Genomic DNA, 24,046 nt, shown 5'->3' on the forward strand with positions numbered 1-24,046 from the left:
TTTATGTGTATTCTCAGGATTAAAAAAAAAAATCTCAACCATCAAATTAATGTACATTGTTATCCTATTGTGGAGTTCAGTCTGTCCTCTATGTTACATCCTATATTTATTCGGGCAAACTATAATGGCATGTGAACCAATTACTGTAACTCCATAGTTAGTCCATAGTAACTTAGCAAAGTGGCCTGCTTGAGGACGACAATTACTCGGACGGACACTTCAATTAAGACTTAATTTGGATAGACTTGCAAATTGCCTGAATTATACCATTACCATTCATGCACCACCAAGAAAAGCGGTAATAATTCCCTGCCTAGCAATTGAAAAAGAAAAAAAACTGAATCCGTGGCCCATACCGGAATTAACGAACTCGTGTCACTCGCTTTTAGTCATATTTGCTTAAAACTAATTAGGACGTGGAAATGGGGAGGATTTGTAACATTGATAAAGGATAATGTGTCATTTGTCGAACATTCATTTGAGGAAGGCTGAGGAGTATAAGTGGCGCTAGATGCGCACACAGAACGGTCATTATTGCGCTACAAACCTGAGCATACTGCAACTTGAACTTGTACATGCATTTTCCCAATATGGTTTGAGCTGACTGCTAGTTAAACCATAGAGCTGTGCGCTGTACAGTATATTTTCAAGAAGATGGTTTCCTTGGAGCTTCGACTGGCCTCTTGACATGTTCCGGAAGTCTACGAGCCTTGTGGTGACGGCAATGCAGTGTTGGGAAGGCGCTCTGTGATCCAACTGGTCACCTCCTTCAGCACGGACTCCGACACTTCTGGCAGGTCGTGGTGAAGGGCGTGGTAGCCGCCCTCGTACACCTGCCGAGAAACAATATAAATGTCAATAGACTATTTGGAATTCAATCAAATTTACAAAACGACAATCACGCAAATCCCACAAAAGCTCAGTTCTGCCAGCATCATAGTGTGTGTCCAGTGGGTTTTGCTTTATTTTGCTTTTTGCAGCAAATATTCTAAAAAAAAAAAAAAAGTCATGGAAAAGAAAAGAAGCACACACTGTTCCCACCTTGAGTTTCTTGTCTGAGCTGGGAGCTTTGTCAAACATCATTTTGGAGCCTTGAATGTCGCAGAGCTTGTCAGCGTCACCGTGCAGGAGCAGGAAGGGCCAGCTGATGGACGCGATCTCTCTCTCGATGCGAGCTGCCGCCCCCATTAGCTGCATGCCGAATGACACGCGCATCCCTCCATGGAAGTTCAGCTCGTCAGCATCGTAAGCTTCCACCTGGAAAGAGATACACATATTATTTGCACTTACTTCCCTTGCGGCTCTTTTGTCTGACAACACAAAGGATCGAGATCAGCGATCCATCCATTTGGGCTCTCCCACAAAATAAATAAATAAATATTTAAAAAAAAACAGGAAAAACACCAAGAGCAACAAAACCCTTTTGCATACATCTTTTTTTTAACTGCATTTATGAGAAACTATAATGCGTTGGATTTATGAAATTAACTGCTCCAGAGAACATTGCATTTTATTCCTGCATGAAACGAAAACATTATGAACTCTGAAAAAAGATACTTGGCTGAAGTTTGCTTGCAAACCAAATAGTCCATGTTCATTTTGATTCCTGCTCATAGTAATGAAAAAAAAAGGCCAAACATACATTGTCCACCTGCAGCTAACTAAAAATGCAAACAGAAACACCATCGGGTTCTGTCTTATATCAACATTTTTTTTGCTGACCGTGCTGACAATGTAAAAATATATTAGTCATCATAATAGCCAATTAAAATATTTATTTTATCTAGTTCTTTTGATTTTTGCTCCTGCTCCTTAGCATACAGCATCAGCACTTCGGGCCTGTAGGCGTCACCTTCATTTTCACACATAATTGTAAAATGTCATCTGCGCGGCATGATGTAGAATTGAGTCGAATTAAACATTTTGCTTTCTTCAGAAACATGTTTTTGGATTTACCCAGGGTTCACTTCTCGTGTGACAAATATTGGCGGTTTTATATTTGAACAGACAAAAGAAAAAAATTGCATTTTAATGTTACAAGAGCGTCACAATTTTCAAATGGAGTGATACATCTGAAAAATTAGCAAACTAATTCAAATTTAAATAAAATACTGATCATTTATTTGCCAAAGTCACACTGCTACAGACAGGCATGCTTGCAGGCAATGACTGCCCATGAGAACTTTTATATTCTATTGTCCACCTGCTTCTTGTCCCGTGAGATCCATTTAGACTCAATGGAGCCCAGAGTAAAGTTTGGCAGCATGTGGTTCAAAACCTTGGCCAGGAAAACCTGCAGACGGCGAATAAACAAAGACACAACAAACACTTTAATGCATTTTCAATACGACTCGAACAGGTCCATGTCAAATGAGGACAGCATAGAGACCGGAAGAATGTGTTTTGCAACCTGAGGTGACCTGTTTGTTCCGATTTTCACACCATCTGTCCAAATAGGAGTTTGCCAAAAGTAGCTTGTCAAAATCCTAAAGTAAAAAAAAAAAAAAAAAAAAAACCTACTAACAGCTAACGTTTTTTTGTTGCAAAAAATATCTATCTATCTATCTTGATTCGCAATGAAGACAATTCTTTCTATTTTGCAAGTTTCACTTGTATGCATACAGAGGGCCCTGGAGCATGGCTCATAAACTCCAAATTTAGTGGGGTTCTTGCTCTGCTTGAGAAAGCATACATGTTTGGAAATTGCTACCTGTCGAGAGGTGGTCACATTTCAGAACTCAGCTACTTCTGTCATTTGTCTGGTAATCATACAGAGTTTTTACATTTTGACAATTCAATAATCTGACTGGTCCAAAGTCCAGGAAGAACGCAAATATTAAAAATGCCCTTCCTCTGACCAGTACCAGCTCAACTCTCCAAATGTGTCATGTTCTTGCAATAATAAGCATTAAAAAGTGGGGTTGGCAGGGAGCTGAAAACTGTTTGACCAGTCGATCTTATGTCAGACATGATCAAAAAATGAACAGGGATATTTTTTTAGCAGAAGAAAAATGCCCCAAAACTATGTTCATTTAAAAAAAAAAAATTTGGATCAAATGCAACCACGACTACAATATGAAAAAAAAGATCCGGCAAGAATGGAAAAGGGGCATGGAAAAGATGTACCTTGAACGGTGTAGCTGAATCTGGGTTCATCTGGACCATGGGACCAATCAGAACCACTCCAGTAAAATCGGTGGGCCTCTCGCAGGCTGTGAGGATGGATATTGCACCGCCCTGCGTGGGGTAAATCATAGATCATATACTTAGGAAGACAGTAGCAATCGAGCAAGGGCAGTTTGATTCAGCACTTATATCCCTCAACACGATATTCCATAGGCAGCCACAGTTTGTACGTCGAATTATGTCAACATCGCAAAATAAGTGCCACCTGTCAGTTTTGTCTCCAACACGCCTCGCGACCCTTGTGATGGATAAGCGGATCGGAAAATGGATGGATGGAGTTTTGTTTGGTGCTTATGTTTCTGGGATCCTAAACATTATTCGGTTTGTTTCAAACCTGACAAATAATAAAGCCAATTATTAACTTTTTAGGGTGTGTCAATTGTTTTATCGCTCTATAATTATGACTCGCCACGAGTGGGTGTAGTGCACATGGAATCCTGGGTTTGATCGAGGGTTCTTCCTGCGAGGCAATCTTTTCTTGCCTCCATCCCCTATCTACTCGGTTGCTGTGCCTTAGCTGCGGTATTGTACTCCACAATCTCCACTTTGCAGCATTACACAGATTTCTTGCTGCCCTCAGTCTCCTCCCATGTGTCAACGAGTCCACCTGCTGAAAAGTAAAGACCGTGGTCCTCCTCCCTTGTTCTTTTGTCAATGTGTCTCTAGCCAACGGGTGTGTTCAACGCGTCATGTTTCTTGCCGTTTCCCACGGTACAACTCAGGTGGAAAATTCATCACCCGAATTGGCACCTACACTGAACAAAAAAAAAAAGTACCGCTATTGTATTTTCAATTGCTTATGATTAAAATGTATAAAACTAACACTTATTTGTGTTGGAGTTTTTTGGGGAGGCGACATGAGAAAATGGGTTGACCAAATTTTAATCATGTGCAACAGATGTGGAAAGTACATGGTTGTAAATAAATATAAACTTTTTATTTTTTTCGGAGTAGTAAGTATCATAGTACTTAGTAGCCTGCAGTGGAAGAGAGGCATATAAATTCCATGTTTTACTTGCCATAGGGATATGCAAGCTCCCTCCACCCATGTTTGGTAGCTTCCCCGGCCGTTTCCATCCGCTGCAATTTAATTCGCATTATATCCATTCAACAGCCTAACTAATCTCTTCTGCCGTCGTTTCAAAGAATTCCATATTGAATAACTTGCATAAAGCAGCTTGAAATGAGCACTAAATATTTTATGTAATCAGAGGGTATGGATAGGGGATAGATTTGGGCTCAAAAACACTCAAGGCGTTAAAAATGGAACAAAGACTGATTCAGTGTTTGTGTGTGTGTGTGTGTGAGAGAGAGAGAGAGAGAGAGAGAGAGAGAGAGAGAGAGAGAGAGAGTTCCCACTGTGACAGACAGCAAGGAAGGATTGTCTGTCTTCTAATAGATGTGGGAAGTGAAGTAGGTGAGAGGTTCTGATGAGAAGAGTTCTGGGAAAACTACTCTGAGGCCAACAAGTCCATAAAACAACCAAGCTTTTGTTTGGATGGGCGTGAACTTCCATCCTGTTGTGTTTCTAGATTGAAAATCGCAATGTTAAGCCTCAAGACACTGCGCGGCCACACCTTCGCACCCACGCTAAGATCTATAGCGATGACAGTTGTGCAACAACAACTGGCATTTGACAATAAGGTGCTTTCCACACCCATAAGCAAATATCACATATAGGTGCAAATAGGCAAAGCAACTAAAGAAATGCACGTACGCCTATAAACACAAGCGTAATAATAGTGTGCCAATGATCCATCCTGCTCTTGCGGCAGCTAATTGGCTACTTCTTTGTTTCTGTAAGCATTCTTTGTCACTTGTGTGAATATTCAACAGGCTTTGGCCAGTGACGGGCTTGCTCGCTGAAAAGAGCCACTCAGTAGTTCCCACCAGAAAATCTCACTTTCTAAAGACACAAGTCACACACACTCACAGGTCTGCTTGCATACAAATCAACAAAAATACATAGACACGCATACACATGCACGGTTTGGCGTATCGTCTTGCCAGAATCACGGTTTACTTTGGTCCTTTTTCTTTTCATGTACCCCCATCTAACACTAAGTCAAGTGTTAACCCAACACACAATCACAAATTGGTTGCTCAATCAATAAGTGATCATCAAACATCTTATCTAGTGTCCATCATGAAAAGCTCTGCAGAATCTGGAGAAATAATTGCATGTAAGCATCAAGGCCGAAAACCAACGTTCAATGCCCACGACTTTTGCCCCGACTTATTTCAGTAAGACAATGCCAAACCACATTTTGCACGTGTTCCAACAAGGTGGCTTCGCAGCAAAAGAATGCTGTTACTAGACTGGCCTGCCTGCAGTCCAGACCTGTTACTCATTGAATATGTGTGCTGCATTATGAATTGTAAAACACAACAACGGAGACCCGAGACTGCAGCTGAAGCTGTACATCAAGCAAGAATGGGAAAGAATTCCACCAACACAGCTTCAACAATTAGTGTCCTCCATGCCTAAACGTTTACTGAGAGTTTTTCAAAGAAAAGGTGATGTGACAGAGTGGTAAACATGACACTGTTGAAGCTTTCTGGGAACGTGTTTAACACAACACCACGACTTCATTGGAATTGAGTTTGTAATGGGAATGACTGATCACATGTAAAAATGGAGAATTAGGGTGAGGGTTTGTGACAACATAGGTGCTCTGCCAGAATACTCATAACAAATACATTTTCTGTGTGAATATACTGAAAGTTTACTTACACAGGACCTTTTTTGATCAGAAGACAAATTGAAAACAAAGTTGTTTCATGTTTCCTGTTACGTAACATTTTTTTGTCTTGTTCTCAGTCGTCTCGTCCCAAACAAACCATTACACTCCTGGTGACTTGTATCTCACCCTCATGAACCCCCCGCCCCCCATGCCTACCCCCAGACTAGTTGTTTGTTATGGATAACAATACTGCATACTTGCATGTTCTCCGTGTGCCTGTGTGGGTTTTCTCCGAGTACTCCAGTTTACTCCCACTTTCCAAAAACATGCATGGCAGTTTAATGGAACACTCGAAATTGCCCCAAGGTGTGATTGTGAGCGCAAATGTTTTTTTGTTTGTTTTTTTATCTACGTGTGCCCTGCGATTGGCTGGCAGCCAGTTCAGGGTGTACCTCGCCTACTGCCCGAAGACAGCTTGGATAGGCTCCAGCATGCTCCGTGACCCTCGTGAAGATAAGCTGATTAGAAATGAATGACTAACAGTAATATTACATTATCATTTTAACTGTCATCAGTACAAATGAAAGTAGTAGTTTTGTTCACGGCACAGTTAAATCGCAAAGTTGAGTTGAGAATTGCTTTTAGTAACAGCAATTTGAGGGGGAACCAGAGCACGGCGCAACAAAAGTAGCCAAGTGTCTGAAGTGGTGACACCATGTGGTCTTTAAAGAATGCCGTTATATCAGCAACTGTCAAATCCACAGGTGGTTGTTCATTTTCTCCTCCTTTGTGCGTCATCCTGGCCGCTGATGAAAGGAAATCTACAAAAAAAACAGCCAAATCTAATAGCAACAGGATACAGAGTCAAAACACAGGGAAGCTGTCTTATGAGGCCTGTAAAAACACAACAACTATGAAATTGGTAAGACTTTGTGAAACACCGGGTTAGTTTGCTTTCAACAGAATAAAAGGGAAATACAGTCAATGAGCATCTGCATAAAAACTCACATGCCATACATTCAAAATACTTTGGGTTATTATTATTAACTTGTTTATAACAGCCAGGACAGGTGTTTCCCACTTTTCCATTTCCTCCATTCAATTTTTGTATGGCATATGGTCATCATCAGATATTTGTAGGTGACCTCTTGTTTCGACATTTTCTTCCACTTCGCGGGTGACCACGCGAGATCATATGAAGTGACGCATTTGTTTCGGAAGATTTTGTTCAGTTTCCATGAATGAACTGTGAATTCTGAGCCATAACTTATCAACAGAGCGACAGTTGTGCTCACTTTGAATATTTGAAGGATTACACATCATTTGTTATGAATGTTTTAAATAGACACTGACTATACTGACACGCAAATGCCTCTCACTAAGTCACTGATATGCAGCCTGTGGAGCTGGTTTTCTTTTGAGTACATTATTTATGATGCACCGTTAAAAGCAATGAATAAAATTAAATTTTTTTGTCTAGCTGACTATCATTAAGACGCAAGCGCAATATTGATGGGATGGTTGAATCATTTCAGCAAATATTGACATACGGTTCCTTGTAGACGCATCGCATCCTGCAGAGCTGTTCATAGCAAACACCCGTTCTCCCCGCTGAACGTAATAAATGAAAAAGAAAAACCCACCACCATGAAAAAAATACAGTAATAATTAATATGACTTATACTGCGGTATAAAAGGCAAAATAAAATATATTTTTTAAAATCCGGAATACAGAAAACACTCATCCATGTTGTGTTTTGCCCATTTCAAAAGTGTTCCAATATTGTCTGCATGCTTCCTACCATTGAATGGCCCACGATGAAGACAGGTAGGCCCGGGTGGCGAGACTTCATCAGGTCGATGTGCTGCAGCGAGTCTTGGATGTACATCTGAAAGTCCTTGATGTTCATTCTGTCTCCTTCACTCTGACCATGGCCAACTGTGGAGGTAAAACAATCCCGTCAGAATAGCAATAAGCTATGAAACAGCTATTTAAGCCAGCAAGACTCAGCTCAGGGACTCAATTATCCCTGTCCAAGCATGCCAACAAGTGACTGTGTGGTGTGTAACAAACACAGCCAAGTGTGAGGTTCATAATCCATTCATTTTCTAAACCGTTTATCCTCATAGGGTCGCAAGTAAACTGGAGACTATCCCAATCGATTTATGGACAAAAAGGCGGGGTACACCCCAGACTGCACGTCCACCTCACAGTGTGGAAGTGCAGGGTTCCATTCCCTGGCCCCCGGGCTTCCTGGGTGGAGTTTGCACGTCCTCCCCATTTTTCTGGGTACTCCAATTTCCTCCCACATTCACAAAACATGCAGGTAGGAAAATTCCTCACTCTAAATTGTCCATAGGTGTGATTCCGAGTATGAATGGTTGTTTGTCTAAGTGTGCCCTTGACTGGCTGGCAACCAGTTGAGGGTGTACCCCGCATACTGCCCAAAGAGAGTTGGATTGGCTCCAGCGAGCTAGCGACCCCCGTAGGGATAAAGTGGATCAGATGATGGATGGAAGGACGAATGGCTGGATGGAGGTCAGCCTGCGATTTATTGAGATCCAACACTGGACCTGGAATAGAAACATTCATGAACATTCGTATGAGCATATGCACAGGAAGCTGATACACATGCACCAGAAGCTGGGAGGTCCTGCAGGTTGTCTTGGCAACCATTGATCCAGTAACACCAATGACGACCCCTAAGCATTCTCATCACGTGCCATTTGACACCTTCTCGTTTCTCTTTGGTGAGAAGAAAACCCAAGTAATAAAATGTTGTGTATCTATTCTACCCACATTCAGATTTGTTCCAGTGTGACTCGGTTTTTGCCATGTTTCGTTATCAACACCAGTTTCACTTGACATGTAATGTAGATTGTTTTTTTTTTTCTTTCCAAGAACCGTTATTTATTGATTATTTAGTGGTGGTGTGTGATTTTCTTTTAACATTATTCAAAGAACGTCTAGTGAACATCACTGACACTGAGATAATGTGTTAGCTTTTAAGCATGCTAGCATGATAACATGAGCACACCGCTACATTGTAAGGATATTCAGCAAGCTGGCGAAAATATTGCATCCCTTCAAGCCAGTATTTCACAACCTTTATCAGAGTGGCACAGCGATGCTGGGCCCATAACCCAGAGGTGGAGGGATAGAAACCGTCCTCTTTTATCTACATCCAACATCCCCTACATGGATTAGGGTGCCCTTGAGCATGATGCCAATACCCTGAACTGCTCCACCTGCTATAATGTGTGCCACTCGCTGTGTCTTGTCTGTGGTGTTCACTACTGTGATGGGTTAAAAGCAGAGGACATAGTTCATAAATATGCTAGGATGCATTTTGCATACATTAGCTTCTGATTGACGCAAGGTACATATTTGACGGTAGAAAAATCTCTCGGCACACCACCAAAAAAAAAAAAAAAAAAAAGACAAAAAGTATTTCTAGTGAAATGATAATGGTCTTATCACAATTTATATTCTCAGTGTGAAATCTGTTCAATAAAAAGCTATTAATCTGTTTTATGAATGGCAAAAGGTGACGGAAGGCATCTAGTGGAAGAGCATTTTATTGTTCGGCCTGTCATTCATTTACAATGAGGTTAGGTTTTCATTGTTTGTTGATTGTCCGGATTGACCTAAAATGACAATGATTGCTACAAAGTTAGTGGCAAAGAACAGAGATAGAGAGAAAAAAAAACGTGGAGCAGTCTTGCAGATGAGGGAGGAGCTGTTTTCTAGGATTGTCTGCACACGTCCCGGCGTGTGTGAGTTGGGTATTACAGTAGGCGTAAATGGATGCAAGAATGAATGGAGCAGTACTGTGAGTTGTGGCTCACCGTGGTCGTGCGAAAAGACCAGCATGGACAGCTCCTTCAATCTCTGTGCAATCTCATCGTATGGTCCACAATGCTCCCCAGCCCCATGGGCGATGAACACCAGCGCCCTGAGAAGAGAGATAAAAATGATTCAGAAAAAGGAGTTTGCATGTTGTCCGCCCTGGTGTGTTTTCTCCAGGGCCTTCACCTCCCTTCCACATTCTAGAAACATTCCTGTTTGATTGATAGACAACCACATTGGCTATAGGTGTTAATGTCAGTGGGAATGCATATTTGTCAAAATGCGCCCTAAGCTTGTCCGGTGACCAGTCCACATTGAACCACCATCTTCAGGCCAAATTCAGATGGTATGGACTCCAGCTCACCTGTGACCTCAATGAGCACAAAAGCACGATATAGGAAGACAGAGGACCTCAAAACAGATTCAGCTCCTCCCACAACCATGCGGAATGCACAGACGTGGCTGAAACATGTGTGTGCGTGTATATTATACTTGGGAATATAAATGCGGGCATCTCCCGTAATAACTACCATCTTCTGAAACAGTACTGCAGATACCATCAATTAGGCGGGAGTTTATAACATTCACTAGCAGCCTAAAGGCACAAAGAAAGTTTGTGCCCAGCAGTGGCGTAGATGCAGCAGCCATAATAAAGTCCAAACTAACGCTATCCACTATAACAAGCCTCAAATTACCTGGTACCAACACTGGAAGCCGCCTCCGGAAAATATGAGCGAAGACGAATGAGAGATCAGCCAAGTCCGACACAGCCAGGATCCTTTCCATCAAATCGGATGGTTTGCCGTCGACATTGAGGGATAGCAGACGGTCTGACTTGTGTTGTGTTCCCGAAAGTCGGGCGACTTAACGTCAACATGTGACGTCGATGCTAGCATTGTCACCTGACATTATTGCTCTCGTCGGGGACAGACGGACAACCAGTTGTGTAAATGTGGTGAATGATGAGACGAGGAGACGACGGCAAGTTATGTCTCTTTACTCGGTTGATACAGCGAAAGTTCATATTGAAAAGTAGCAACCTTTCAACCATTTCATGTACATTATCCCTGACCTCCTTTCAAGGTACCAGTCCCTGGTTAATGGTTCTCTCTTGTGGGTCACCACAATCGAATTATTATTATTATTATTATTATTATTATTATTATCATTATTATTATATACTGTAACACAATAGAATGTGGTATAGTTTTTGTGCGGCCTTACAACTGCTGTCAGTGCATGACAAACAGCAGAGGAGCTGCGAAACACCCCAGTGTTCACTCAAAAACAAAAGACAAGTGCTAAGAAGCCATGTGGCGTGTCCATCAGTCACGATGAGCTGGATTGCATTCGGTGACACCAAAAAGGAAACGCTTGCTGCTCATCATCAAGCCTTGTCAACAGATCACTCTGACTTCACTCACCGCTCCTCCTCCTTGCCACATAAGAATTCCGTTGCTCTCTTTGGCACAAAATGAACAAGCAAGTGCATTCATGTTTGTGTGCGTGCGTGTGTGCGCACACAACAGTCTGAGTGAATAGCAGCCTCTGTTTCGGCATAATAGATTTGAACTCGCACAGTGAGGGGCAGTTGGAGATGAATGGAGCTAATCTGGTTTTACTGTAAACATGACTACATGGTGAACACTTCGGACTACTGAAACCCAGAATGTCACATGTGACATTTATAGTAACTCAGTTAATGTGATCACCAACCCCACATACTCTTGGTATGTTCTGCTTGAAGCGGTAGGTTGTTCAGTGACAATCAAAAACTTGTGAAAGAGAGAGAGATGAAGTCATGACATTGGCAGAAACATATTAATATTATTTTTTAATGTTGCCCTCTTCAGGGTCACAAGCGAAGCTGGGGTATATACTAGCTGACCACACCCTCGATTGGTCTCCAGCCAATCACAGGTTACATTAGAGAGAGTCAACCATGTGCGCTTTTACAAGCACACCGCCAGAGAGAGAGTAGGAATTAGTCCACGCAGGCAGTCAGTTGCGTGTACCACTACATCATCAGTGACCTAAAACTAATACATTATTTCTAAATTACGGCAACACTTTTCCTCTTCCTGCAGTACCCCAAGGACTCCAAAGAGGGTGAGTACTCTGAAGTGCCGTTTGGTACATAGAAATAAACAACAGTCAGGCAGAAGGGGGTTACCCTCTGGTCTCCCGGAGTGAACCTCAATGTACAGGCATGGAGCTGGGGAGAGCCATAAGTATGCCCACACCTGCTCGGCGCCTCTCACCGTAGGCAACTCCGGAGAGGATTGATACCAGACCCTAAACTATGTGTTGAGGTGAGCCTGACTATATCTAGTTAGAACATTTCAACCTTGCCCACCAGCTCAGGCTCCTTCCCTGCCAGGGAGGTGACATTCTATGTCCCTAAAGCTAGCTTCTGTAGCCGGAGATCAAAATGCCAAGGTTCCCGCCTTCGGCCACCACCCAGTTCTCCAGAGATGGGGATGCCAAAATTGACGCCTTCCCCCACCCTGCGCTTTATGAATCCGACCTTCTGGGCCCCAGAAAGAAGAACCCACATTGCCTCTTTAGGCTGTGCCCAGCATCAGACTGCTGTTCTAAATTTTGTCTCTGTTTTTGTATCTGTCCTCACCAAATACCCCCCTTCAAAAATGCTTCCCATTTCTGTCTGTCCATTGTTGTCTTTCATAGGGAATGGAACTTCAGTAGTCTCCCGGTGTTTATGTTGCTTGGAAAACAGAGCCTAAGCCTATAAAAAGCCTTGTTAAAACACAGAGAGTACGTGCAAGTGAGACACACGGAGAACCAAAGAAAAAGAGAAACAAAAGAAAGAAAGAAAGAAAGAATGAAAGAAGGAAAGAAAGAAGTTCATGCATTGTCCTCCCTTCGATGCAAAGCCACTCCAAACAAGCACAGACTGCAGCCTAATCCCTTTCATGTGCTGCAGCTGAGCTGCCTGAAGATGATTTTGGGCTCCTACAAACTTTCATCAACCAGGCACAAAATGTAGTCTGAAACGGAATTATTATGAAACAGATCAAAGGGACCCAGCCGATAAATCACACTTCGAAGCGTGAGAAAAAAAACGCAACAAAACATTGGCAGTCCGTATTGCAATTAACATCGACTATTTAGAGTCAAATGTCATTGTGGTCTGATGAATCAGATTATGACAAGCAATTTGGAGGAGAATAAGGCTCCAGGTTGCACCAAACCTCTTCACATGACATTTAAACCCATTCGTCCTGCAACCATCAAAGGTGATTTGAGGCTAATTAGATGAATGATGTCATGCGGAAGTTCAACATGCCCTCCAATGAATTTAGGTTTGTGACAATGAAAGGATGAACTGAGCTTTTTGTGCACACTTCAAACACAGGGAAAGCGAAAATGAGAGGAGAAAGGATATAGCTGCAAAAAAGGAGTCACAGTCAAAGAAGTATCATATTTTCCGGATTATAAATCGCTCCAGAATATAAATCCCACCAGCCATGGAATGCAAAATAAAGAAAAAAAAACTTAGAAGTCGCACTGGAGTATAAGTCGCATTTTGGGGGGAAATTTATTTGATAAAATCCAACACCAAGAACAGACATGTCATCTTGAAAGGCAATTTAAAATAAAAATAAAAGCGAGAACAATGTGCTGAACAAGTGTAAGGTATGCTAACGTTACATTATGCATAAACAACAAACTGAGAATGCGCCTGGTATGGTCACGTAACATTTTAAGTTATTCAGATAACGATAGCATAAAGAACATGCTAACAAGTTTACCAAACCATCAGTGTCGCTCCTAATTACTAAATCCAATGAAATCTTCATCCTCTGTGACACTTTTAAACAACTCCGTCATTTATTTATTTATTTATTTGTAGCGACTGAGCTTGGTTTGGGGGTGTTGTTGATAGAGAACAAAACTGCTTTCCTTAAAAGCAATGATTATGGAGATGGGTCGTTTCATGCCAGATTACCCAGTGGTGTACTCGTTGATAATGCTGGAAGAACACTAAATCTCAAACTTTCGGTCAATCTGAGCAGGGGTTTGGGAGCTACTGCCCAACAAATTTTTGACATATTTTGCAAAAAGAGGTGTGGCCACCTTCCTTTGAATCCTTGCAGGATATATCTCAGGTACTATTGGGTCAATCTCCACAAAACACCAAATAGACCAAGTTTCATTAAGGCAAAATCTGCTTGGTTAAACCCACTGGGTCATTTGGTATAATGGCCCAGGCTGCAAGCATTTCGCCCGACAAGGACCATATGCCCCTTGCGCTTCACCGGCGAGCATTCCAATGTTTACAACGTCTCTTGCCCAAAGTCAGCTGGGATCGCCTCCACCTCTGTGGGGAAAAGAGTTCTATGCCCACACACAGAAAGATTTTGAAAAAACTCGGGACAAATGAAAACAAGCTCTTCAGTGAATTTTAGTTAATGAAAAGGCTGGGGAAAAGAAGTATCGTTAACGTGAAGAAAAAAATTTATGTGAATGAAGTCAAAACTACTAGACTTTAAATGATGATGATTTGTAGGAGAAACACATTGAGAGAAAAAATTGTAGCTGAACTACGGTAACTTGAATGGCAGACATAAAAGCAAGAATGGGGATGCAGTTGTATCTTCCTTATCTTCCATCCGCTTCCTGCATTATTCATGACCTCCGCTTTGCACACAAGGAATCAATCCAGCTCTCTTTATTTATTGCGCTTGTGTATCCAGTATCAAAGTGTTAACACTAACAGCGGGGAACACAAACACAAAACAGGGAAGGAAGTCAAGCCAGACGCCGTCAGTCTACAAATGCGTATTCGCGATGACCCATTTACACAGCGTGCTTGTCAGTTACGAAGCAGCTGAGGCGCCGTGACCCCGGCGTGCACGTACGACTTGTTGATGGCAGTCAGCGCGGGTTCAAAGCCTCAGTTGGACATCTGTTCGAGGGTCTGTCAATCATTGTCGAGGCCCCTCCCAACCGGTCCAAAACCTTTCACCCACTTCCGAGTTCTAGTGAAAGGGGCCTTTGAGAAGCAGGTAACCTTTAACCCCATCTCATGCAACCAGTCATTGAAGGTTTTGTTTCAAATAAATAAATAGACACACACACACACACACACACACACACACACACACACACACACACACACACACACACACACCCCTTATATATTAGAGAGAGAGAGAGAGAGAGAGAGAGAGAGAGAGAGAGAGAGAGAGAGAGAGAGAGAGAGAGAGAGAGAGAGAGAGAGAGAGAGAAATGGTCTCATGTTTATCACGTGGGTCAAGAAGAGGAACCTGTTTTATCTACAGCTTTTGGAAATGATAATGGACGCCATAAAGCCCATAAGAGAATTGCATCGCATTTATCATGAGCACCACATATCATTATCATTTGTAAAAATGTGATAAATGACCGAAGAAAAATCCAAAAACTCACAGTTGAGATGAAGACTGAGGAGGGGTGGTGCTCCACTGTGGCTAGGGGGAGGGGGGAGGGGGTTTTAGCCCTGTCAGAAATCTTTGTATGCTCCTTTAAACCCCGCCAGCATTTTATTTGTTTTTTCATTCTAAAATAGATTGATAAATGATGATCTAATACTCCCCCCCCCACCCAAATGTATGAAGCCATACCTGAAACTGTTGTGTGTAACAGGAGACTTTGTTTTTAACCATGTCACATAGGTAAAGTGTATGAATCTTCTCCTACCCTTTGTTGTTTGTCACCAATCCCCTTGAGGACCTATGACACACCATACATGTCAATGTTTGACCTAAATACTCTTTGGTTGCAGTGGTGCAATATAATACATCTTTATTTATGTAGCGCTTTCACAACGGCAGAGCAAAATCCAAATATGTCTTTTTTTGTTTAACTACCACGCTTTTATTTACCAATGGTCTGCCTGGCATGTATTGACATGCCCTTGTCATTCAACTGTACTATGTATATGCATAGGTTTCATTCATTCGACATGTTGTGAAATGGGGCTGGAACTGTGGATCGAACTCAAGAACATTCCTGTTAGGAAGAGCAATTAATTAGCATCCCAGTTGCATCGCCTCAACTGTTTGGAACTGATTTAACAGCAGATGGCAAGTGATCTAAAATGAAGCCCAATTACCACTGACAGCACATCCCATTACAACTTTAATGCTGGTTATAGTAATAAAATGGGGCAAATGCATTTGAAATGGGGACTGGGGCAGCAATGCTATCATTTAAGTTGTTATTGAGACTTATATTTTATTTGTATTCTAAAATAGTACCTGTATGTATTGACATAATAGGGAGCTGTTCTACCAGAGGTTCTGTTTGACTGTGTGGCCTCTATATTTGTGCCCAGCACGAGTATAGCATGTAGGACGGTCTAACTGTGCAATGGGGCAGGCGATGCCAAGTGTTGGCATCTTCGCCGACGCACAAGATTTGGAGCAGTTATAAACGGGCGGTTTGCGCCGTTCTGGGCGTGGCACAGCCGACTTGTTTCAAACCACATCGAAGCGGCTGCACTCATTTCCTTTAAAATCAGCACATAAGTCGGCCACAGTCCTTGCCTTGGCGGAAGGAGGAACTGACAAATGCAAGACATTGAAGTGCACAAAGTACTTTTATACGAAGATGCAAGCAGACCTCCACAGGCAGATATGTAAAATTGACCGGGGCAATCAAAGATCACCCCTGTGAAGTGCGCACTTGGAGAGAACTTTTCTTCTTCTACTACGTTCCCTTCTTTCTTCTTGTTAACAGCAGCCTGGATGCCCCGTAGCATGATGCCTCTCGGAGTTTAGTCTTAGTACTATGCAAAGCATGTGGTTATGCAAGGAAACTCACACCTTCAATGGAAATATTGTGTGTGTGCGCGTGCGTCCGTGCGTGCGTGTGTGTGTCCATGCGCGAGTGTAGTGCTACTCAAAGTAGTCAATGCCTCCCAGCATACTAATGTAAAACAATATTTCAATTAGACTTGCAAAACGGATCCAAGCACAAAACCAAATTGCTATTGACTTACACAAAAAAGGTGATCCTCTTGCGTCGAATAATTAAATTCCACGGTGCACAAAATGTTGCCAATTGCTTTGTGGCGCGACAACAGCACTAGTTTAGAACTTCAGAATGGATTAGGACTGTGTCTGCATTTTGCTTTTTTTAAATTAATTTATTTATTTTTTAAACAAATAGCAACTTCAACATCGAGTGTTGAGAGAAGAATGTGACAAAGAGAATAAACGCTGGACATTAGACGGAGAAGGTATCATTTTTATAGCAGTTAAGCGTCCAGTGTCAGCAAATACTATGCCAATTTATCAGAATCGCAGTGTTTTATTTTGGGGTTTTTGTTGTTGTTTTTTTAAAGAGTCACCATGGAATTGATTGACTCAATGGCCATGGCTTACAGTGTTTTTTGTAAACTAATTACTCAGTTATCAGTTGAGCTAATGAGTTGATGCTGTGCTGAGGTGGTGAGGTGTACCATCTGCAAAAACATCCTGTCTTGACGCTCGATGTTTTTTTGGGCCTGCACATTCTGTCAGATCTGTGCGGTGCCATCACGCTGCATGCAATTTCATGCTTAGACAGAGTTTGCGTGCGGCATCTGTGTTTCCTTTTCTGTCACAAGCACATGTGCGTGAAGGAGGCGTGCGGAAAATGGCCAACTGTATAACATTCAGCTGCAGAAATTAGAAATAAAAACCATTAGAATGGATATTATTTTGCATAGATTATCAATGATTAATAAGAACATATCTTGAAAGGTCATTTGAGCGAATTTCATCAGCGTGTATGAAAACGATACATTTTAAAAACGTGGGGAAAAAAATTATGCACATTGGCGATTTTTGTGAAATGTTGACTAAATAGTGATGTGAGAAATCAATGTGAGTAGACTGCATGCATTTTTAATGATTGGGGTTTTTTTTTTTTTGGTTTAATATACGTCTTTCATTATGATAATAATATTTAACATATCTACATTTGTACCATTATTAAAACCACACTATTGAATGGATTATAAATACATTCAAATTATATGGGACAAAGGTGAGTCATTTCGACGTGCAGGCGTAGACTAAATAAACTAACACCAAACTAAAAATATATTAAAAGGACACGACGGTGCAATAGAGACGCGCACTCCTCTTCGATCACCCCCACGCCCCCCTCTGCCCACCCCGCGACGAACTGACCTTGGCGGAGCGACCGGCTCCCAGTAGCGGCAGAACAGGTGCAACCCATCGGCGTTGACGATGTGCTCCAGGTCGGTGTACGGAACTCCCTGCGGACTCCGTCTGGGAGCAGCCCCCGGCTCGGGCATGGAGGATGGGTCTGCCAGAAAGATACGAAGCGGCCGCAGTAAGACATCGCGGCCGTACAGGAAGCAACCGAGGCCGGCCGCGAGCAGGCAGGTCGCGGCGGCCGCGGCGTTCATTGCCCGCGGATGTCCATTTCCGTATTCGCTTGGCGGCCGATAATTAAACGGCTTGTTGTGCTCGCTTGATATGGAGGATCGGCGCTCGCCTTGATCTAATCCCACAGGCGCGCGCACACATACCCGTGGCTGCGGTTGGTGTTACGTCACTCGACCATATGTGCTTTCTTTTCCGTCCTGGTCCCCAGGGTCATGGATGGGACATACTCACACAACTTCATAATACGATATATATGTATATTACGGTATATTATACATTATAGGCCACTGGTGTCAAACTCAAGGCCCGGGGGCCAGATGTGGCCCGCCACATCATTTTATGTGCCCCGCGAAAGCAAATCAAAGATGACAACGTCCATGATGTTTGCTAAAATGTGTTCCAAAATTTCAAATTCTCATATGTAATAAAAAAGAGAGATATTGAAAGCATTTTCTTGTTAGCAAACCCCTCATTGGAGTTAATTTTATTCTTGACTTATTGATAGGGTTTCACAGTCAGAACGGCCCTCCAAGGGTTTGACACCCCTGTTATAGGCTATTACATAGATACAAAGTGGGCCAAAAATAGAGATATTCACTTTAAAGTAATTTGTAGACACAAGCGTGGGACAAAGAAAGGATGGAATGAAGCACAGAAGGAAAGATGAAAGGAAGGAAGGGAGTAAAAAATGTATTGGATAAAAGTCAAGTACAACTTTATTGTCAAATGTGCAAAACATAAAACAAAAGGAAGGAAGCGAATGAGAAACAAAAAGGGGGTGATGAAGAATGGGGGGGAAATGAGGAAGAGAAGATGAAGGGCGCAAGGGAGGATAAAAGCAGGTTGAAAGGAAGGGACTCAACACCATCTTCAGTGTCACCGCCACGTTGACACAAAAAACTGCACAACCAGTTTTGAAACCAAAACACTGGCCTCAAAATCTTAACCCTTGTTGAAAGTACAAACAACCATGTTTTGAAACACTACCACGACCAACCTTAGCCCATTTTGAAACACCTGGTTTGGAACTAGAATCCGATTTGAAACGCTAATCCTGTCTTGAAACATTGAAACCTCCCACAAAATCCTTTTTTTGGAAATCTAACTACTGTACTAGTGAGTTCCTCTGAGCTTTTATTGAGACTGATACAGATGGGAAATCGTGTGGCGTTCTGGCATTCGGGAAACTTTTCAGAAACCTTGCCATGTTGAAGGAGACATTTACATGATTTCACTGTGTCAATGTCACAGTAATAATAATAAATAAAAGTAATAAATGTCAATGTAATAAATGAATGTAAGCTAGTATTTTTCCGTATGTTGATTATTCTGGTTGTACTTTGAATTTCAATACAGTACATCTGTTACTTTGGCTAGCCTCAACAATACACCTCAATACACCACAACACAGTACTAAACACACTGTTAGCTTTAGTATTATCATCTTTGGCAAGGCAGTTTTTTTGTGATTCTAATGGTGTACCTAACATTGTGGTCTTTTCTTTTAAGGAAGTGCAACATCACATTACATTACATTAGCTGCTATCTTGTCTTAGCTGGGTGTTTAATGCACAGCATGTTTGCATGTTTGCTCTGAGGAGGATTGAGAGGAAGAAATTTCATCTATGCTGCATGTCATACATAAAGCATATTTGACAATAAAGATGACCTTGACCTTGACCTTGATTAGTTTTTTGGGGGGAAGTGAAGGATGCAGAACAAGTGCAACAGTGACAGTGTGAACCATGTGAGTTATTGTCCTATAACAAACTGCAATGGCATTTGTTATTGCTTTGACTCCATTTGAAGAGCCCAAGAGAGGCTACTTAAATGCCACTAATGTTGCACTCATACCGAGAGCTACTGTTTTGTGAGCCGTGTTATTACAGTTATAGTAATGTTGGCTTGATGCCATTTCAAATGAGACAAAAAGTTTGACGTTCTGCCAAAAGCACGTCTCTGATGCCCGTTCTTGTCCTTGTCCCCAATCAACTTATGTAATTACACACACACACACACACACACACACACACACACACACACACACACACACACACACTATCCAAAGAGTAGCTGCACTCCAACCTACATGTATATAATTTTGTTGAGAAATGTATGATTGGGCCCCACGTTCTCCTCTCGAAATATTTTGTAATAACTTCAGTGAGTTGAATATGAAGACAAAACTTGTTACACTGTAAGGAAAGCCTGTTTGATCCGCATCCAATATGGCCACCACATTGACATGCTGACCAAGTAGATGTGGCAGCCATATTGGATGTGTTGGGTCTGAACAGCAAATTTCGTTGGCTTTTTACGGTGACTGTGTTCAAATGTTATTGGCTGTTGGCGGTGGAATTCAGTACCTGATGCCGTCAGGATAACGGTGCCAAATACGTGTACAGCATGAGGAACTGCTTCGCATGTCAGGTTTTAAAATGTTTAACAAGAGTCTATCAGTGATGTTCTGTATGCCCAAACCGGAAATACAGGATTGTTCGAGATGCCACAGATCAATGCAAATATGTTTTTGTAATACATTTAAAAAAAAAATTCAATTAATGTTTATGAAAATATTAATTATAATTATACCTTTCAATGTGATTGAACTGAGGGTAGCATCCTAGCGCCCCGTATTGATGAGGCACCACTGCATAATGGCCCCTCCACTGATTATCATTTTTATGATGGATGGATAACTGACCTGATATTAAGGAAAGCTGTCATGATCCGGAATGGAAAACAAGTACTGTACTTAATTTAAGGTTGGTTGAAATGTGGTAAAGTGGTGTCGTTTCCCTCTTGTTTCCTCAAAATAATCCAACGGCATATGTTAGTTTAACACATTTTAATCATGTGAAATTGATGTACATGTTCAAATCAAGTAAATCCAAAGAATTCTTTTTTTTTTTCCAGTGAAATTACTAAATGAAAAAAAATGACACATGGGACAGAATATGGACCGCACGCCTTGTATTTGACACCATTAATTGAGAGAGTCTATTTGAGTAAGCAACAACTTGAAGGAATGCGGCACAACAGTAAAATCCAGGAAATATGACATCCATTACCAATTACAGTACTATAACACATGGAAATGTTCCAAGATTTATTCAAGACAACATCCTGACAACTAGAGCTGCCAGTTTACTATTTTTGTTTGTTTGTGTTTTTACAGTGCGGCTCCATTCACATCGAGCAGATACCTCCATAGGGCGAAATGACACTGTGCTACACACAATGAGGCGGCCAGCACGGTTAAAAATAGCTCGGTGTAAAGCTATCCCTACCCAGACCATGATCGGATTTCATTTTCAGTGGCGCGACACTATGCAAGCCGGTAGATTAATATTTAGCATCATCATATTTGAACTATTAGTGTGCAGAAAGAGCAACAATAGCAAAATGCGTCTTCGTTGCAATAACGTCAACTACTCTTTTTCCTTAAATATATAAATATCAAGATTCATTTTCTTTAACATCATGATGCACGATGCGTGAAAACGCGTAACGGTACACACTGCATGCACGCTGGTTTGTTGTCGTTTTTGCAAACGTTGGTACGTACCTCCACACACCGCGCAAGACATGGCAGGCTGCTTGAATCGACAACGCAAGGATGCGCACACACAACCATTGCGGCACAACAAGTGCACGGTGACGTTTTATTGTATTAATCACGCCTTTATGACATCATCATCCAACATGAATGGGGAAAGTACATTCAAGTTAGATTCAACCTCAGCAACCCGTAAACTCTTAACTGTATTGTATACATCTAAGGCAAAAAAAAAAAAAAAAAGCTCAAATGCAACGTGGAGCCAAGTTGTATGAAAACATGGACATGACAAAAAACAGAACCGACCTGCACCGGAACGACTGCGGTAAAGTGGAAGCTTATTTTCGGAATGTCTCTCCCGCTGCCTCCCGATGCTCCTCTCTCTGCACTCGCCAGGCGCACAGTGAAGCCGGAGACTGCCTATGAAGCAACCAAAAGTACTCGCGCGCAGGCACACGCGCGCGGGCACGCGCTCACACAAACACACACAATTAAAGGAGGAGGGGACTGACCAAAAGTATGATATACATATGTTATATTATAGATAGATAGATATATAGCGTGCATATACTTTAGTCAAACAAAGTGAAGTCTTTTTTGTGTGTAATATAAACTAGAAGCTCCTCGATTCTTTGTATGGATATTTTTGTATGTATACTGAGCAAACAAGTTCCAACAAAGAACTAAGAATGTGATGTTGTCTTATAACTTCAATCGGTGAAGAAGTGTTACACAATCACGAGGGTGTCTAAACAATAAACACTGTTTCTCAGCCATAGAAGTCAAATTAAAGGTTTACATTGGGCCTACATCGAGTGCATCTTTAGAAAGCTACAACGTTGAAACCTACATTATAGGCTCCCCCTAGAGTTGTGAGATGGTATTCACTTTTATCAGCTCGGGCAAAATACCAGAAAATGCATAAAAGCTTCAGAAGTCAGGACAGAGCATGTGGTGGGGACATTCAATTCCTGACTGCGAAATGTTTTATTTTTATTCCTGCAAAGTGTTTTTTTTAGTCAGTCATAAATTAATTTAGGCCGGCAAAATAATAAGAAGATGTAAGTGCAAGTGTAAAAAAAGAGAGACTCAAAAAACAGAAAAACGAGAAGTGAATCCACCGGCGGCCATCTTACGTTGGCAATCGCAAAGCGCTCCTAACTTCAATACATAGACTTCTCTGCAGCGTTTCCATGTTATTTTCAGTCTCTATGACAAAAATGCCACCGTGTTTGGCAAACGGTTGTACGAATAAGTCTAAAAGAAGTGTTATATTTCAAGAGTGCAATTTTACATGTTCTCTTATAAGGTACAGTTATCTCTGAGCACTACTCAAAGAATTGTCTGCATCAGTCCATCGGGACCAAATTTGCTGCGAATGTAAAACAAACCTCTGCGAGTCACATTTCACGATATTGAGATACTCTAATGTACTCTGAATAGTCGATGCAAAATGAAATTCGATCTTTGAGAGTCTCTCATTACTCCATACAGGGATGCTGCCATATAACGCGCACCAATAACAGTGTTTTCAGCGAAAAAAAAACAAAAGCTGTGACTAACAGTGACAACGGAAGACGGCCGCCCTTTGGCTTCAACAGTGAATGGATTAATGATAGTTCATTAATTTAAAGAACCTGGGCCGATATACGAGTCTGGTTGTTTTGCCGCAGCTACCACAAGTGCTTCCGAGACAAACTTCAAAATAAAAGCGATTTACGCACCGCTATCCCATGTACAGTACAGTATTACTTATAAAGTTTTTACAGTATTTTGATGTTGACCCTCCTGGCGGCAATCCATAATAGCCTTTTGACAATTGTTTGGTGGCTGACTTGTCGAAACTCGCTCCCGGTAAAGGACAACCGTGCGGCTGTGCCACCGAGGAAACTGGTTGATCGGTACCGGTCCGCTGCAGGTTCGACGGTCCGTCAAAATAAGTCTTTATGCGACACCTGTTCGTAGTTCAGAAAAGGTTGGCCACTTAACCACTGTCTTAGAGAACTCTGCTCAATTAGCTAGCTAATCACAGGGTGCCATTCTGCAATTCAAAGGTAGGCAATTCATTTTTCAAAGGCCGGAAGAAACTGAAACAGTGGTGGAGGGCCACACCAACATGCTAATTCAATTGTGTTTCAAATGAATTTAATGTCTATCTATCTATCTATCTATCTATCTATCTATCTATCTATCTCAATAGATAGATAGATAGAAAAAAGTTTATTGTATTTGTTGTTTTAATAAGCTGCCACTTCCTGATATAAGTTGTAATCAGGAAATAAAAACTAAAATAAATACTGTACGGGTGAAAAAATGTTCAATCAGCTGCATTAAAATCACATAATGTATTTACTCTCATTAA

General features: G+C 41.7%; 1 protein-coding gene across 1 annotated transcript; it reads right to left on the reverse strand.

Annotated features, from left to right (window-relative positions):
- mgll (monoglyceride lipase) lies at positions 1–22,112 on the reverse strand. Its single transcript, XM_019863097.1, has 8 exons — positions 21,991–22,112; positions 17,904–18,042; positions 9,720–9,826; positions 7,673–7,809; positions 3,127–3,237; positions 2,204–2,293; positions 1,042–1,257; positions 1–833 (listed from the first exon to the last, which is right to left on the reverse strand). Exons 2-8 carry the CDS (start codon positions 18,029–18,031, stop codon positions 702–704), a joined length of 921 nt encoding a protein of 306 aa, XP_019718656.1. The 5' UTR covers positions 18,032–18,042; positions 21,991–22,112; the 3' UTR covers positions 1–701.
- Positions 22,113–24,046: the final 1,934 nt, after the last annotated feature.

The sequence above is a fragment of the Hippocampus comes genome, unplaced genomic scaffold, assembly GCF_001891065.2.
Source record: "Hippocampus comes isolate QL1 unplaced genomic scaffold, H_comes_QL1_v1.1 scaffold1, whole genome shotgun sequence".
NCBI lineage: Eukaryota > Metazoa > Chordata > Actinopteri > Syngnathiformes > Syngnathidae > Hippocampus > Hippocampus comes.

Excerpts from the sequence above, each read along its gene's own strand:
- mgll (XM_019863097.1), bottom strand. The coding sequence starts at position 18,031 with ATGCCCGAGCCGGGGGCTGCTCCCAGACGGAGTCCGCAGGGAGTTCCG. Across the intron at positions 7,810-9,719 it reads GGTCTTTTCGCACGACCACG|TTGGCCATGGTCAGAGTGAA; the intron begins GTGAGCCACAAC and ends TTACCTCCACAG. Across the intron at positions 1,258-2,203 it reads TCTCACGGGACAAGAAGCAG|GTGGAAGCTTACGATGCTGA; the intron begins GTGGACAATAGA and ends ATCTCTTTCCAG.